The sequence below is a fragment of the Miscanthus floridulus genome, chromosome 7, assembly GCF_019320115.1.
Source record: "Miscanthus floridulus cultivar M001 chromosome 7, ASM1932011v1, whole genome shotgun sequence".
NCBI lineage: Eukaryota > Viridiplantae > Streptophyta > Magnoliopsida > Poales > Poaceae > Miscanthus > Miscanthus floridulus.
Window position 1 is genome coordinate 51,414,533 of NC_089586.1, and position 18,237 is coordinate 51,432,769.

At 42.3% G+C, this 18,237-nt stretch overlaps 3 protein-coding genes across 3 annotated transcripts; 2 read left to right on the plus strand and 1 right to left on the minus strand.

Moving 5' to 3' along the window:
* Positions 1–317: 317 nt before the first annotated feature.
* LOC136465505 (BTB/POZ and TAZ domain-containing protein 1-like) lies at positions 318–1,836 on the minus strand. The gene is made up of 4 exons (XM_066464209.1): positions 1,825–1,836; positions 1,598–1,674; positions 1,281–1,498; positions 318–1,174 (listed from the first exon to the last, which is right to left on the minus strand). Exons 1-4 carry the CDS (start codon positions 1,834–1,836, stop codon positions 339–341), a joined length of 1,143 nt encoding a protein of 380 aa, XP_066320306.1. The 3' UTR covers positions 318–338.
* Positions 1,837–1,983: 147 nt separating this feature from the next.
* LOC136466981 (tocopherol cyclase, chloroplastic-like) lies at positions 1,984–11,558 on the plus strand. The gene is made up of 10 exons (XM_066465527.1): positions 1,984–2,402; positions 2,898–3,142; positions 4,417–4,496; positions 5,129–5,205; positions 6,015–6,184; positions 6,992–7,089; positions 7,663–7,767; positions 9,841–9,957; positions 10,196–10,341; positions 10,620–11,558. The coding sequence occupies exons 1-10, from the start codon at positions 2,011–2,013 to the stop codon at positions 10,795–10,797; spliced, it is 1,608 nt and encodes a 535-aa protein (XP_066321624.1). The 5' UTR covers positions 1,984–2,010; the 3' UTR covers positions 10,798–11,558.
* On the plus strand, positions 10,285–17,492 carry LOC136466980 (probable inactive nicotinamidase At3g16190). The gene is made up of 4 exons (XM_066465526.1): positions 10,285–10,346; positions 14,848–15,079; positions 15,445–15,561; positions 16,913–17,492. Exons 1-4 carry the CDS (start codon positions 10,329–10,331, stop codon positions 16,975–16,977), a joined length of 432 nt encoding a protein of 143 aa, XP_066321623.1. The 5' UTR covers positions 10,285–10,328; the 3' UTR covers positions 16,978–17,492.
* The last annotated feature ends 745 nt before the right edge of the window (positions 17,493–18,237 follow it).

Here is an 18,237-nt window from a genome sequence, read left to right on the forward strand (position 1 = left end):
GTTTGTCTATGGATCAAACAGGCTATGAAAATGGTTCAAAAAAACAGGCTATGAAAATCTTAGGATTGGGACTGGTCATAATTTTTTACGCTTTTATCTGTGTGCCATTATAAAAGATGACCCTGACCTATAGGCTACTAAAAAAAAGTTCGGACACACCTAGGTACCATTACGCCAAACTTTTTTTTTTCCTTCCACGCCATTCCGTCCACCTTCTGTTAGGTTTTCACCGTTTGACAGACCTGACATGTGGATCTAGCCGATGACAATGTCCAAAATACCCTTCTCTCGTAACCATATCATCTTCCTTCTTTCTCTCTTCCGGTGGGGCCAAGCTGTCAGTAACACAGCACCTTCTTCCTTCTCAAGAAGAGGAACGCGAGGGGAACGGATGGCCGGGAAGAGCACGGCAGCGCGGTTGGCTCTAGCCGCCGCCACACGGATGCGCGCCGCTGCCATTGAGCCGTGGCCGCCTCCCTTGCCGCATGCGGCTGCTGTGAGTACGAGGTCCCAACCGAGCGCCGCCGCCACGGTGCCTTCGCTCGGCGCGCAGCCGTGCACGCGCCCCCGCCGCCGCTACTCAGCCTGCCGCCGTTGCCGCACAAGAGCGGCACGCGGCACGGTTGGTCCTCCTCCGGCTGGTCGCAGACGGAGGCGTGGAGGCGGAAGAGCTGCAGCATGCGCTTGCACCGCGCGCAGCCACCCGGCGCGACCTTGCACGCGCACGTCGCGAACTTGCGAAGTGCCGCATCAGCAGCCGCAGGCCCTGCGGACGGCGTGTTGTCGTTGGTGCCGCAGGCGAAGATGCGGTTGAGGGAGCCCATGGCCTGGCCGAGCTCCCGGTAGGCCTCCTGCGACGCCCGCGCCCGCCGGTTGTCCGCGTCCTCCAGCTCCAGCGCCGGATCGTGGCGCCGCGCGACACGCCACCCGTCGGACGCCTCGACGGCGGCGAAGTCCTTGGCGGCCAGGCGCGCGCACCACGTGTACAGTGTTTGAATAAGCCCTGAGCATGCCGCACATAGCTGATGCCTAATCTTAGCTAGTTGATAGATAGAGCTGAATGCGCTCTGGCTGTTCGCGGCTGGCGCGCAACCCTGCGGCACGTCCCAGGCCACTGGGATGGCGGTGACTGAGCACGAGCGTGCCGCAACAGGCCATTGCTGGCCATGTAAACCTGCATGTAAGCTCTTCTTATTCAGTTTCAATCAACAGAAAACGCTGCCACTTCCGCAGCAACAAAATCACTTGTGTTCCACCTGTGTTCGCGTGCGTTCATCCACTCCCCGTCGCTTTCGCTGTGATCGGGATTCTGTCATACAGTAGCGGCACGTCGCAGAGCCTGGCTAGCTGGAGCATGTCCACGGCGCGGTCCGCGGTGAGCCGTGCCGACACGGCGGCTTCGGCGGCGCGCTTCAGCCACCCGACGCAGTACGCGTGCGCCAGGGCCAGCAGCTGCGGCCCGTGCGAGTCCACCAGCTCCTCCGTTCCGGGCGCCACCCTGTGAGCTAGCGCGCATTGCGACGGCCACGTCAGATTTTGATTTCTCTGTTCTATCTCCAGCGGAAGCGGAGAGCGGAAATTCGTTGGCTGACGTTACCTGGAGTAGAAGAGGTTGAGGAAGGCGAGGACGGCGTCGGAGGGGACGCTGAGGACGGCGACGGTGCAGTGCGGCGGCTACGGCGTCGGACACGCGGGCTTGCGGCACACGGACCTGTCACCTGTGCAGAAGCTGCCCAGCATATGGAATATAGGAGAGATAAATAAAATAAAATAAGTGAGGATTAAAAGAAAAGAGAAAAATAAATTCCCGAGGGTATTTTAAACTTTTTCCTCCATGGTGTGACACCGTCACCGGTGAACGCCGTGGAAGAAAAAAAAAGATTTGACGCTTTGACACTTAGGTGTATCAAACTTTTTAATGACAGTAGATAATAACCGTCTTTTATAACGGTACACGCGTAAAAACCTCGTAGTTTTTGGCAGCGCTCCTAAAAAGACAAAAATCAGCGAATGGTCCCCAGCCCGCCACGGAGGCTGCCGTGGAGGCATCGGAGATTCGGAGTGGAGCCCGTCCACTCTCATCCAGTGCATGTATGGGCCACGTGGCGCACGCTTTGTGACACGAGGCCACGAAACCCAACAAAGAAAAACCCGTGGGCCGTCGCCGCTCCGCCCGCACGGCGACTGGACTATACTGCTCCCATGAACCTCGCCGCCGCAGCCGCCCAGCCGGCCGTGACGCCGCGTTCCGGCGTCGTGCTCCCACGGAGCGGCCGCCGACACTGCCGCCGCGGGGTGGTCCCACTCGCGGCCTCCTTTACCTCCTCCTCATCCTCGGCGGCGGCGGCGCTCATCTATGCGCCCACGCCGCAGGACCGGCCTCTCCGGACGCCGCATAGCGGGTAAGCACCACGCGTCTCGGGCTTCTGAGATTCGGTAGTGTTCCTGGAGTCCAGCTGGGGAGTAATGGTGTTTGGTTTGAAGAATGAGTTAGTCCATCATTTCTAACTCCATATTTTGTTTTTGTTTGGTCTGTGGAGTAGAATGAGTTGATCCATTATCATCAGTACTAGGATTTTTTTCACCATATTTCTATCATTCCACCAAATTTAAAGAACTGAACTCAGGATGCACCACCTTATCTAGAATGGTTTGATTCCTCAAACCAAATACCCTAAGTTGATTGAATCAGCCAACACATCGTCACATTTGCTTGGTATTTAGGGGCATGAATGTGGTCATTTCAGAGCTCCAATTCGCAGTTCACGCCCATTCAACAGGGCTCAGATTATCCACAATGCTGCTATTTTGTTACCCTCATTCTTGTTACACGCTGCTACGATCAAGCGCTAAAAGCCTGAGACAGAATACTTAAATATGGCTGGACAATTTTGCAGGTATCACTTTGATGGCACTGCTCGACCTTTCTTCGAAGGATGGTACTTCAAGGTGTCGATTCCAGAGTGCAGGCAGAGTTTCTGCTTTATGTACTCTGTCGAGAACCCTCTCTTCCGTGATGGTATGAGTGATTTGGACAAGTTGGTACATGGTCCGCGCTTTACTGGTGTGGGAGCACAAATCCTTGGCGCGGACGATAAGTACATATGCCAGTTCTCTGAGAAATCAAACAATTTTTGGGGAAGTAAGCTTCTTGCTCAGTCTCTCTGTCCTTTGTTGTTACTGTTTTATTTTATACTTTGTTGTATGGAAACTCTGTAGTTAGAATTTAGAAACAAGTTGGCATGATAAATTCATAGCATGTACAATGTGGTACTGCACTGCAAGTTCATTAAGGTTTAAGATTTGCAATGAACTTCAGAAAATCAAGTTAGTGCTACTGTTCCTACCCTATTTGAATGAACTAGTATTGCGTCTTGGAGTTTATACATGAAATTCATATCTCACGGTCTAGTTCCAGCGAAAATGTAGTGCACTGCTAGCCACCACAAAATTGGAGGTCTTCATGATACTATTTCTGGACACCCCATGATGTATTCTTGAGCAACTTAGGGTCACTTCAGACATTTGATTGGTGTGTTCAACTACATGACCCCATTTAGTTTATTATGGGTCCAAGCACATTTTTATTGAATGTTTAACTAATTTGTCTTGCCATACAATGTTAAGACATTGGCAAAGTCACAACAATGTGTACTACAACTCAGCTTCTGATGTGAATATTTGTAAAACATGGTCAAAATTATGTTAATATACTATCTCCATTTGGCAATATCTGTTCATTTTTTTAGGAAGCTTTGTTCCACAATTATTTTTCATCGAGGAAACCTATATTTAGCCGTTGAAAAGATGTTGAACAATTGTAACATGCATTTTGATAGGGGCATGCTTGTTCATTTCATTAACTTTTCCTAAATTTGGAGCACTTATTTTTCTTCACGATGGGATTGGACGAACATTATGAAATGAAGGGAGTGTTTACTTGAGACAAAACTAATCACAAATCACATCTGATGTAGATTAACAGTTACTCTCGGTTGAAAACCTATTATAAAAAGCTAACTATGTATGTCAAAGTACTCTATCATCTCTGATTGATTATACCTTGATGATATTGATTAAGCGAATTCCTACCTGGTGGACCAAGGTTCTCCTGACCTCTGGTTGAGAGGAGCTACCCTGTGTTTTTGTATCTCTCTACAGTTTGCTAGGTTGCTATTTCTTTATATAAGGTCAACTGCATGCCTTCGTGGGCAAAGATTGCTACTTTTTAATAGGGCGTGGTTAATCTTAATCACTGCAAAGTAAAATAAAGTAATAAACTGCATATTAAAATATAAATTTGGTGCCTTTCAGTTTTTTCTATTAACAGTTAGTGTTGCTTTTCCTGGTTTCATGGAACTTTAGTAATGCATCACTGGTTGTTGAATTCCCAACTAATAAGCTGTATTTGGATAGGTAGGCATGAACTAATGCTGGGAAACACTTTCATTCCCAATAAAGAGTCAACTCCCCCGCAAGGGGAGGTGCCCCCTCAGGTAGATGTTTATGTCTTCTTTTGAAATCCAAGGACTCATAACATGATATGAAGTACTTACTTTGCACTACACAGAGCTCCTTACTGAACCACAAAGCACATTGGATGACATACGCTTAGCTACTCCATATCTGTCTATCAAGGGGGCACAATAGGGAATCGTTGTTTGTCCGTGATAGTTTAACTTGATAGTTGCTGAAGTGCAGTATCTTTGATTTTGATAATAATATTGATTATATATACTAATATAAATATTATGTTTACTTTCTTCTGTTAACTTTTAAGTACGGAAAATATGATAGTATTCATGCTTCAATGCCATTCATTTTATTTTATTTTTGGTGAAGATACTTTTAGGAACATGTATCACCAATTTATGTATTGATTCTGTCCATTAAGTATCCTATGTCCAAAAAAAAAAGTTCCTTGAGAAGATGGGTTTCCATTGATGTATACAATTGTAATCCTTTAATATCACTATATCTTATTTTAATTAAATAATGACTGGGGAATATGAAATTTCCTGTTCTCTTGTTCATACATGATATTTGATATTTCTGCTGGTTTATTGTTTTATTCTATCAAAATTTTGTAACATGTAAAGGGTTCTCATTGGATACTCAACGGATATAGGATTTCTCTAAACGTGTTTTGGAAGGGTTCCAAGTCACCCCAATCTGGCATCAGGGTTTGATACGTGATGATGGAAGGCATGTTATATCTCATCTTATTAAAGATTTGTTTTTGCTATTATTAGGCTGCTTGCATAGCACTGCAACAACAGTTGCTTAACATTTGTTTTGCCCCTTCAATATGTAATAGTGACTTCTCTTTGTTAACATTTGTATATTTTGCAGAAGTTAGAAGTTTAACTATGGTCCCAGTTCAAGATGATAATAGGCAACATCTTTTTTATTTCTCGAACATGCAAGAGAGTTGTACCATTTCATTAAGAAAGAAGAGAGTATGCAAGAGTGACAAAAGTCGCCCGAAAACAGAGGCAAAACCCACTGACACATCCACACCACAAACAAGAGAAAACAAGAAACAAATGACCCTTTTTAACAGCAGGTGACCAATTAGGTGCCAAGACTAGGAGTATTATCCCCCAGTAAATGACCTGACCAGCAGCTCCTGGAGTGCCTTCGCTCCAGTGGAGCACCACAAAAGGCATTCATAATGACAGCCTATAGCACATCTGTTTTTTTTTTCTCGAACAACGCAGGAGAGCTTTGTGTCATTTCATTAAGAAGCCTGCAGCACAGCCGTGACTCAATAGGCATCTTCTGTATGGGACGTTTGACTACATCTTGTTAGAAAGTGCCAGGAAAATTTAGAAAACGATTACTCATTTTTATAGCAATAGTCTGAACTTTATAACAGTTGTGCTCTCTTGATCTTGTTGCAACTAAAAACTAGCGAATCACCTGCAACAATAGGGAGGCTAGCACACAAAAACACAATATTAGATCGGTACTTTTGTTTCTTTCATTGATGTGAGCTAGTTGTACCTTTGCAGGTCAAAGTATGTGCCAAATGTTCAAACAGCTCGCTGGGAGTACAGCACTAGTCCAGTTTATGGGTGGGGTGATGTCAAATCTAAGCAGTTGTCCACAGCTGGTTGGCTTGCAGCTTTTCCTTTCTTTGAACCTCATTGGCAAATATGCATGGCTGGTGGCTTGTCCACAGGTTTGTCTTTGTGCTCAGAAAAATAAAGATACTGAGTTACTGATAGACCTGCTATTCATAAATTTGTTCTTGTTAGACAACCAATATTCCCCTATTGCGTTGCTGAGTTCACGTCTCATTCATAAACTATGATGCACAATAGCACTGTTGATTTGTACTTCTTAATGATGCATGTGAAAGTTTTTGCGTCCTTTTACTTTTTAGTAATTCTTGCAAAAACCCTAGTAGCATGTAGTCATATCTGGAGTGCAGCTGGTCCACTCTAAGATTGTTCTTATCTTCCATCAAATTACTTCTCTCCAATTGAGTTCTATCTTTAGCCCTCTTAAGAATTTGAGGTATCTGCTAAGAGTTTCTTTTGTTGCCCCACTGTCTGCATTTTTTGTCGGTCATGACAGTAAAAAAAAATTTTTTTGGGTGTACCCTGGGGTTTCCCATGCTTCTTTCTCTCTTTGTGTACACACCTTCTTTCTCATAAGATTGACGTGTAAGTTCGGCCATAGGTCCTATCCATTTGGAGCATATGAACCTGTTTAAAAATTGTGTGTGTTTTCTGTGGTGCATCTTGATGACTAGGTAGTAGAAGATTTAAAACTGCATCATATACATATGTAAGTTTTGAACTGTTTGGTTGGTATGCCCTATGGAACATGACTTGATCTCCTGCTATTTGTAATTGCTTCCTTGAGCCATGCGTTTAATTGGAAATTTCTGAAATAATCTGTAGCATGCCATATTATTATTCCTCTCAATAACTTCCTTCCAGTGTGGAGTAGTATTAACAACAGTGATATGTGGACTTTTCAGGATGGATAGAATGGGATGGAGAACGGTTTGAATTTGAAAATGCTCCATCTTACTCAGAAAAGAACTGGGGTGGAGGTTTTCCAAGAAAGTGGTATTGGGTGTGTTATCTGTAATCATTGTGCCCTCTGATCCTCTATTAGTTATGATGCCATAAATTCATTATAATATCAAATGAAATCGTGTATTATTTGGAATAAGAAGGCATGGCTTCATCCCACAATTAAAAAAACAAATAATCTTTACCCTTCTTTTTAGTGATAAATTGATAAGGAATCATGACTCTGCTGACGTATAGTGTACAATATAGAATTTGCTGCAAATTCTTGTAGCTGCTTATGAAAATTGTTCTTTTCAATTAGTCTTTTGTGCCAGCCACCCAGTGATGATGGTATTGATGTAAGTCTCAGTCAGATTCATGTCTGTATGGTGAATTTTGCAAGTATGTTGTGGTTCTGGTTTGTTATATTTGTAATATCTTCTGTAAAAAAGTAATTAGTGCTTAGCAACGAAGATTACCAAATGATTGTTGATCCTTGTTTCCTTGATGTGTTCTGGAAGCTATGGTCTTCCATTCTTTTTCCTTGCGAATTAGATTATTCTTCTTTATGCTTTTTGTTAGTTGCAGTCTTGTGGGTTATCAATGTATTTAATTGAATCTTTGCTTCATTCAGATCCAGTGCAATGTCTTCTCAGGAGCTTCTGGTGAAGTTTCTTTAACTGCTGCTGGCGGGTTGAGGAAAATTGGACTTGGTGATACCTACGAAAGTCCTTCACTGGTACAATTGTGATACTTTGCTTTTCAGATTTAACCTGGTCCATACTTCTACTTCGCACTTATGTGTTATGGGCATGCGCTAACACTCTCACGGTGCAACTGGTCAGCACAACACGCCAAAGAAGCGGTTGGTTGAGCCAGCCCGGGTTCGAGTCATGGCACCAACTTCTTAAGATGAAAATCAGGGGGACGTCCCTCCCCTTGGTCAAATCTATCTGTTATGGCCTTATGGGCATGCATCCATCAGAGGGAATTGGTGAGGGAGAGAGACACCACCACACAAGGGAGAAGCTGACTAGAGCATATGCCGTAGGCGTGCACCCGGGTGAGAAAGAGGCAATGGCTAGGCAGTGGCAAAGAGATGAGGGCACTTACCCCTTGATTCCTGCTTGCCCTTCCTTGATAGGCTGCCTCTCTTTATACAGTCAAGTAACATAACCCCTAAGCAATCAGTTACAAACTTGCAATCTGGAATAATCCAGAGACTACCTGATATAAACCCTACTGAACCAAATGGGTAAGTAATCACGCATTAGAATCATAAACCTGCATGCATACTACAGTGCACGTGCACAGTTCCTGTGCCTCCCTGGGTCAAGGTTGGGCAGGCAGATTCTTGGGCCACACCAAGGTCCATAACAATAAGTTAATTATAAGTTACTTAATTCATCATACCAGGATATGTGATCATGAAACAAGGATATTTGATGAAAATTATTTATGGACCTACTGGTCATCAGTGATTGTGGAAATATGATTTCTAACAAAATATCTTGGTCATTCTGGTCAATTACTGCAATAGTTATGCCACTAATTAGTACTTTAATGGATAGATAAGTCCACACGGAAACAAACAAAACAAAGAAAGAAGTATCATCAGAAGCTTATTCATTTTGTTTCTTTCCATTTCTCTGTCAATTTCTTATGCTCAGCATGTAAAGAGTACATTAGCTATCCGTATATGAGATATTGTGACCCTGCTGATAAGTTGTACTGTTAGCTCAAACCTAGTCCTCTACATATACATTTTTCAGATAAATGAGAGAACGCACTTGGTCAATACTTCTTAGTAGTCAATGATTGATTTTGGGAACTAGTAACCTCTAATTTTTCAGCTAGTATATTGGACATTGGGAAGCCTGAGGGACTAATCTGGAATATTTCTGTATCAGTGACTGGATGTTTACTTATTCATAATGGAAGCAATGAAAAAATGTTTATATGTAAAACATATGGGTTTAAGGTTGACTAATGCATCAGATCTTTTCTCCTCTTTTGCAAACAAGGGCTGTACCGTTTCTTTTGTATTGATTTAAATATAAGTTTAGTGATTATCCATTTTTGCATTAATATGTTTAATTCTTTCCTGTAAGTTTTACTATTTGAATCGCCGTAGCACGAACTTTTGCCTGAATCGTTTATCTTGTAATTCTGGTTACTTGGGCGACGTGGAAACATTGCAATAGGTGTGTTTTTTTTTAATGGAGAATCACCCAGCGTTAGTATTGTCATTAGGACAATAACAAGGGAGGCTGCCATGTGGTTTGCAGACGGAGCTAAGGAGTTTAGGCTGTTTACCTTGTGCTAGGCTGGTAGTTCTTTGGCTGTGTTTTTTCTTTAGTTTGTGGCATGTTTGTGGTAATTTATTGAGGGTTTGAACTGATTCCGTACCATATTTTCTTTTTTAATAATATGATATTCAGCTCTCCTGTGTATTCTTGAATAGATCATTTATTTTCTTGCCTAAAGTTCAGCATATACAAATCTCTGCATCACATTGAGCACCTTAAATCTTAATGATTACAAACAAATGTAGCTGTACCTGTTGTGTCATTACTTATGAGTCTCTTCTCTTGTTTTACTATAGGGAACTGCCATTTAGTCAATATATTGAGTGGTAATATTTTCTCCTCCAAGTACAAATGAAATAGGAGCACACACATGAAGGCGTCATATAATTTTTAATAGAGTGTAGCCTTTCATAAAAACAAAACAATGTATACCTTGTAACAACAAAACAGAAGATATATGATGCAACTACGATGTATAAGCACTCTTGTTTTCTTTCCTGCAGATTGGAATACATTACGAGGGACAATTTTTTGAATTCGTACCTTGGACTGGAACAGTAAGCTGGGACATTGCACCGTGGGGTCGTTGGAAGATGTCTGGCGAGAACAAAACTCATCTGGTAATTAACGCATATAATATTAAAATTCTGTGAATTTTGCTTGTCTATCAAATGTTGGCTGAGATTCTAAATTAATAAGGTACTCATTTAGCATTCATAGTTGTAGGATAATATGAAAAGAGCTTTGCTTTGTAGCAGTCTCTGTTTGCAGTCAAACTCTAGTGGTGGTTTGACTGTTACAGCAAACCTTTTTGTTCCGCAACCTTTGATAAATATATGCATCCTTATAATTTTGCAGGTAGAAATAGAAGCAACCACTACAGAACCAGGAACTGCTCTGCGAGCTCCTACTATCGAAGCTGGACTGGTACCAGCGTGCAAAGACACCTGCTATGGAGATCTAAGGCTACAGTTGTGGGAAAAGAAATACGATGGTAAGCAAGGGAGAGGTATGCTTGCATTATCATGAAGTTGTTGGCACCTGTTTCCTTGAGCTCTCATATTAATAAGTCACGCTTTACTGTTACATCCTGCATGATCTTCATGTTCTTCGTTTTGTCCTTCTCATGATCTTTTGGGTGGCCAAAACCAACTTAAAAACTGTCCAACAACTTGTAGACCAAATCATCAATCTCATTCTTTATGTTCATGATCAGAAAGCAGCAAGTATTTTACACTACAAGGAATATGCTACATTACCCACATGTTAAATCATTTTTGTCGCAGATGATACTAGATGCCACAAGCAACATGGCAGCACTAGAAGTTGGCGGAGGCCCGTGGTTCAATGGGTGGAAAGGGACAACTGTTGTGAACGAGGTTGTAAATAACATTGTGGGCACCCAAATCGATGTAGGGAGTCTCTTCCCAATCCCATTTCTTAAGCCCCCAGGCCTGTAGGATCACCTAGGAATGTCACAATGAAGGGAGAAGTATCATTGATATCGATGTGGTTTTTCCTTGTGTACTACTACAATCCACAAAGGCACAAACTACCAGGGTAGAACAAACATGTTTTTTTTCCAGACTAGTTCACTGCCGCGTACCCTTGCTCTGGAGTTCCAGGTGGTCTGTTCGTACAAATCTGCCCGGTTCCAATTGAGCTGAGGCACTGAGTTCACTGTCGCAGTGATCTGCACAGGAACTTGTTGCTTAGTTTTTCATGGTACAACTAGCATCTGACGTTGCATGTGCATCAACATCATTGTTAGCTCACAGTTTTCCCATCTTTTCGAAAGCATGATGTTTTTCACAGAACCTTCTATTGTTGGGGAAGACTATTTCAAGACTGATAGAGACATCCCTCTGAATATATGGCAAAATGGAATATGATAGGGTGTCAAGGCTAGAGTTGTGGAGCCCCCTTTTCTCTGCTCTTGCGATGTATTGCAACATGGGTCAAAAAGTTGTAGCAGAATTGTTGTCGTTCCCTTTTAGCCCGGCTGGAGATGTGATGCATTGTGGATCTTGTAGGGCTGAAATTATGCAGTCCTCTTGCCAAGGCTTTTGTCGTCTGGTGGGAGATTTGTGCAGGTAGGTACAGGACGGGAAATATAAAAAACAATTATCATAAGAGTTAAAATCTAAAAATGTATGAAAATACGGTCCGGGTCTATAAACACATTTTGGGAGAGTTTGTTTTGTCTCTGCGAGCTTTGGGAGATTTACTTCAAGTCTTCAATAAATTACAGAAATGTGTATGATATACTTGCTATACATGTATAATATGTGAATCAAACAGTTTAAAATGTAAAAAGGCATTTACATAAAAAAGTTTGATACGATGGAAAAGAAATTGTGAAAGGGAAATATATATTGTGGTCTCCTGGACCCTGGTTTGCCATGCCTCCAATCCTTGGAACACCACACAAATAGCTATGAAAAATTCCAGAGGAAACCGGTGAACGAATATGCTGTAATCATGAAAACTTGTCGTCACATGCTACTCTTATGGAAAAAGAAAAATGTATCAATAAAGAGACAACAATGAGATAAATGCTACTCTGCTATGTCCAAATTTTTGGTGCTCTATGTTCAGATCATGCTGGTTATTCCCTCTATCCGTTAGTGTAAGCCATATTTTGTTTTCAAAAAGTGAAACATGACGAATTTTGACAAATACTTCCTTAAGCTATATGCTGTAGAAAAGTTATATCATATTGAAATACTTTATTAGTATGAATTTACAATATGATATCGATGGAAGAGAAACCAGTGATCAATACCTATTTTTGATAACTTCCTTTTTTTCTAAAATATATGTTTCCTTTTTTTTCTAAAGTATATCTTATAGGATTGGGGAAAAGGAGTACTTGGATAGGACTTTAGATGGTCAAAACACCAACCTATTATTTATTTAGTACCATGAAATGTTTTAAATTTATATTACAATTCTCTGTTCTAAATGACAATGGCGACAAAACTAAACCCACGTAGCTTTTTTGTTGCATAAAAAAGGTTCAACTCTACCACCTATTCCTTACCATTTTGAGTATCTATCAACTAGTAATTCATGCATTCCAACCAAACCACAACAAATTCATTCATTCCTCCACCAATTCTATTGTTTCTTTTCTTCTGCTCTTACAAATGTCTCCGTCCTGACCAAGATAGTCCCCGTTCGTTTACGATACACCACATACCATAATATGGTGCCACCCAAACCTCAAAATCCCAAATCCAAATTTTCTCCGGATCAAACAGCACACGATCTTCCAATTGCGGCGTGATATGATATAAAATAAATTTCTTACTGCCCCATTCGTGTCGCATTGAATCTATCTCGTTTCCTGTTTTTGTTTTGCCCTTTTTTTGTGTTCCTGGCGATTTATGCCATCACATCTGCCGCTGCTGTCGTGCCTGCCGGTACTTCTCCTCTCCTTCCACAAGTTCCTCTTCCACTACCTGAAGCGCCGTTGGTTCTCCTGCGGCAGCGGCGCCACCGTCCCGAGGGTTGCCGCCAAATTGAGGCGCACCATGGCGGAATAGTTTGTTAGATAATCTACTGCTACCTTGTGTGCACACAGCAAGGGAAGACGGCGTCGAAAGGCCCCCTGCTGTGATACTGTAGGCGCTGCAGGTGCAGGCGCCGCACGACTCACCTGCAGCACTGTAGGCACATGCAGAGGCCGGCGCAAAGTCAGCCCTGTATGTTATCTAGTCACTGTTGCAGCAGGGCAGCTGTACTGGGACTAGATGGATAGAGTTGTATAAATAGACTACAACGGCAACTCAGTAAAGAGAGTTCAGATTTACCGTCTCCCAGATAGGGCTTCGACCAACGCTGATGTCTTGTACTGTGTGTGCATGATCTGTTCTCCCTTCTTCTTCTAGCTCTAGCCATAGTGTGTGGGGACGGACAACGCTTGTTCGTGGTCGACACGGCTAGTGGGTGCTCGGCAATACTAGCGGGTGCTTGGCAAGACTGGTGAGTGGTTCACTCACCTGAGCCGGTGATCTTGTGGGCCAACAAGCTGGCGTGCTCGTCTTTCTCGGGTTGGCCCCAATTTCATGGCTGTCGCTGAAACAAAAGGTGGTGACGCTATCTACGTGCGAGGCAGAGTACGTAGCGGCGGCCACAGCGGCGTGCCAAGTTGTGTGGCTACGCCAGCTGCTGGGCGAGCTGACCGGCGTGGAAGCTCACCCACCAGCACTAATGATGGACAACCAGCCTGCCATCGCCCTCGCGAAGAATCCGGTTCTGCACGACCAGAGTAAACACATCGACGTGAAGTTCAACTTCCTCAGGGACTATGTCGATGGAGGGCAGATCGTCATCAAGTTTATCAAAACTGGTCGGCAACTCACGGACGTCCTCACCAAGCCGCTCGGACGTCTTCGACTCACGGAGCTGAAGGAGATGATCGGCATGGAGGGGGTACAAGGGTTAGCAGTAGGATTAGGGGAAGATCGTTAGATAATCTACTGCTACCTTGTGTGAACACAGCAAGGGAAGGCGGCGCCGAAAGGCCCCCTGCTGTGATACTGTAGCGCTGCAGGTGCAGTCGCCGCACGGCTCAGCACTGTAGGCACATGCAGAGACCAGCGCAGAGTCAACCCTGTATGTTATCTAGTCACTGTTGCAGCAGGGCCGCTGTACTGGGACTAGATGGATATAGTTGTATAAATAGACTACCACAACAACTCAGTAAAGAGAGTTCAGATTTGCCATCTTCCAAATAGGGCTTCGGTCAACGCTGGTGTCTTGTACTGTGTGTGCATGCTCTGTTCTCCCTTCTTCTTCTAGCTCTAGCCATAGTGTGTGGGGGCGGACAACGCTTGTTCGTGCTCGGCACGGCTAGTGGGTGTTCGGCAACACTAGCGGATGCTCGGTAAGACTGGTGAGTGGTTCACTCACCTGAGCCGATGATCCTATGGGCCAACATAGTTCCCTTTTGCTTTCCACTTTCTCTAGGGATAATGCGAGCCAGATCCTGTACAAAAAAAAGACATGACAAAATTGAGGGTTTTACAATATATGATGTTTGCAATGAATCCAATTTTTGAAGAACGCAGGACATTAGGTAGTAGGAAAGAACACAAAGCTCATGTGTTGTTAAATGTTTAAATAGTGTGTTCTTCTAAACTCTTCTTCAAAAGTAATAAAACAAAAAAAATCTGTTGGGTATATATTTCCAATTTCAGGCACTTGTCCTGCAAGAACTAGATTGTATATTGCTTGAAGCCTGAAATATTTTTCTAATAAGTTATCCTTTATTCATTTAAATCATCTTGGATGTTTGGGTGTATCGGTGTACATGTACTGTGCTTAACATGTTTTTCAGATATTCACTGGAAACATGTGGCAAGCTAATATCTCATAGCATAACCTAAAGCTTTTCACATAAAGCAGCGTCATTCAGAAAGTAGAGTAATAGATTTAATCATCTGGCCCTTTTGTTGCTCTCTGCCGAGTGCCGAGACATTGATGTATGGTGAACTTGAGTGTAGGTTGTCAGAGAGCATGATCCTTCTGGAAGAGATGTTGAACTTTTCCGCAGGCAGCATTACTCTGGGGAAAAGGGTCCAACAGTGAAAGGTCTGAAAGGAGCGGAGCTGGCTGATGGGCTTGTTATCAAAGAAGGGGAATACAAGTTGGTGAAGACTAGATTTAGTGCTTTCTTTGCGACGCACCTTGATTCTGTCCTGAAAACTGCAGGAATAAAGAACTTGGTTATTGTTGGTAAGCACTGATATACATTTGTTGATATGAAAGTGATTATCATTTCGCTCCATGATAATTGAATTCTGTATGATTATATCCTTGTTACTTAATAATGTTTAGTCCTTTCCCTTCTGTCTCCCTTTTCAATTCTTCACTTGCATTTTCAATTTTCATGGCCATATTATGGAAACACCCGTTCATATATAGGTTCGTCAATGGGAATAAACATACAAATTCTTCATTTTTCTACAGTATAGCAACCTGTGCACCCAAAAAGGAAACTTATTTGAAACAAAGATGCAATCCTTTCTTTTCTGCTTGAGAGGTCAAGCATCACATCGTACATCATCATGCTACTTATACATGTATGTGTTCATTTTCAGGAGTTCAGACACCAAATTGCATTCGGCAGATTGTCTTTGATGCTGTAGCACTGGACTATGAGAAAGTTACAGTTCTTATTGATGCAACAGCTGCTGCAAGACCAGAAATCCATTTGTGTGAGTCTATAAATCTCCTATACTACTTTCCACATCAAAACAATATTTCCGCTCTTTACAATTTGAGATGCGTATGATTAGACTGCTGTTAGACATGTTCATTTACATTAAAGAGAAAAAACTTGTGTTCTAGATTTTCTGATCTTATAAATTTATTTTTAAAAGCAACAGATTATTCGTAACGCTTATTTTTTATGGTATACATATTTGGTCCAATGTGATTGGATAGATATTTAAGTTATGGTATTGGGAAGTGATGAGCCAAAGAACAGACATATTTTGTGTCACAGTAATTTGTAAGGTTATGTTTCGAACTGCTGCATCTATTGAGAAGCTGTTTTTATTTCCAATTTTGTATGCAACTGTTAGTTGGAAGAGTCTTTTCTGGACCTGCAACAGAAAAAAAATCCCATTAGAATTGCCAATATCTTCAGCTAGAATACACAGCACAGCACAGCATACCTCAGTATCAAACTCGTTCCAATCAGCACATTGGATACATAGTATTTGCAATTATTGAATTTTCCTCTCAATTGTTTATCAAATTGCAAGGTGGATACACAATTGAAGCTTCAGTGCCCCGATAGATAGATTAGATAGATGAGAAATAATTGATCTTTTTATTTCTTCATGTCGCCACAGTTTCAATTCATTAAGAGTGTAGGACTTAAATTCATGCTTTGTCCACAGTTTCCATTGTAGTAATGGAAAGGGGGCAACCTGTTTCGAAAAATTCCAGGTTCACAAAATGGTTAGAATTGGCAATATCCCTGTGATTAACTAGATTCCTCAATAGAAAACCCAGCACGTCTAAACATAAAACTCTGTACTCTCACTATGCATTGGATGAAGATTATGTACATCTATTGAATTTTCGACATAGTTTTTCTCAAATTGCAAGGTAGATACTAGATACTCCTGAAGTTGTAGTTATCTGATGCTCAGACGACAGATCATTTGACCTTTTTATTTCTCATGTGGTCACATTTTTGAAGTAAATGTAGGACTTTTTAGCCCATGCTTTGTCCAGGTTCCCAAACGAGTTAGTATGTATAGACACCATGTATAGACCTTAGCTAACAAACATTTTGGAAAGCTACACGAACTTTTTTGAAAGGTGGATTTTTCCGTAAAGATGAAGTTTTTTGAACTAAAACATGGGAAAAGCCTGTTACAAAATATTGTTGTCTCAAGAAGAAACAGCCAGACCTCCTGCTATCGTATTTAACACTGCAGCGTCTGACAGTTGGCAAATGGCCAAGATGATATACTGTTATATACTTTTCTATCTATATCATCTGTTTCGTGGGATTCCTGGTGATTGATGGCATCTACTACATGTGTTACCCAGCAAATATCAGGGATATGAAGAACATCGGAGTGGATACACCAACCGTGGAAGAATGGCGCCGCTAGGGTCCGCTGCCACCTCACCCTGTCTCTTGGCAGCACTAGCAAAGAGAGATCACCTGATGTATGAGATGCATGCAGCACCTCCCTGCATCTGTTTCCTTTTTTCTAACCTGCGTGACTGCACGTACGTAGGTGTAGTGTTATACCCTGTGACTGTGAGGTAGAACAATGCCAGATTGGTGGTATATATATAGCATATGCAAACTTGTAATCCCTCCTGTGTGTAGAGTTCTGTTCAGCATACCATGTGCTTGCTTTGACTTCGGAATACGGCACTGAATCTGCACGCCTCGCAGCAGATGAATGAATTTTACGGGCCAATGCCCAAGGCGTGGGCTGTCGATTTCGAGCTGATCTCAAAGACCAAGTCAAGACCAAACGGACCAATAAGCCGTACTCCAAGCAGTTCAGCCCAGAACGACGACACATATGCGAGGGCCAAATGAGGAGCTGCATGGAAAAAGTCCTTTTAACTTCGTCAAGTATTGTTATGATCCAATTTACCTCCTCAAACTAGAAAATCAAATGTCTTGGCTCCTTTAACTACTGAAACCGGAGCTTGTCAGTTTTAAAGCGGTTTAATATGTTCTACATGGCGCCACATCAACCACTAGGGAGGACTATGTTGATAGCTCAAAGGTCAAATAGACTTTGCCAAAAAGGTTATAGAAATAAATCTTAAAAAGCTACCCAAATATATTTTTGAAGAAATATGGAATTTTAAATCCCAAAATCTAGTCTAATCTTAGAAAAATTATTTTAGCTCAGAAAAAATGAGACTAGTTTCCATTTTTAAAAAAACCCATGCTCTATATTATGGTGCATATATTGGAATTATTTGGATCTTATATGGCCTCATTTTTGTTTATTTATTAGTAGATCTCTTTTCGGTGATATGGAACTAGGGTACCTCATCGTCCCGATATAAGCCCATTACCATCGGGATGGCCCGAGGCTGGTGAAGATGAGGCCCACCCGACCCGAGTTAGGGTTCGCTGCCAAACATGGTGATCAAGGAACATAGCGCAAGAAGCTTGGCCACCGAATAGCTACAAGATACAATAACCATTATGTTATTATTTCATGTAGCTAACTAGGAAACATATCTATAAACCGATTGTCGTCTATGTAACCGTACCCTCAGAGTATATAAGGTAGGGTAGGGAACACTCGATCAGTACCTTACGGATACTCAACAACCCCTTGTAGCTCGAGCACGCAAGATAAAAAAGAGATATACTTCAAACTGGACGTAGGGTATCT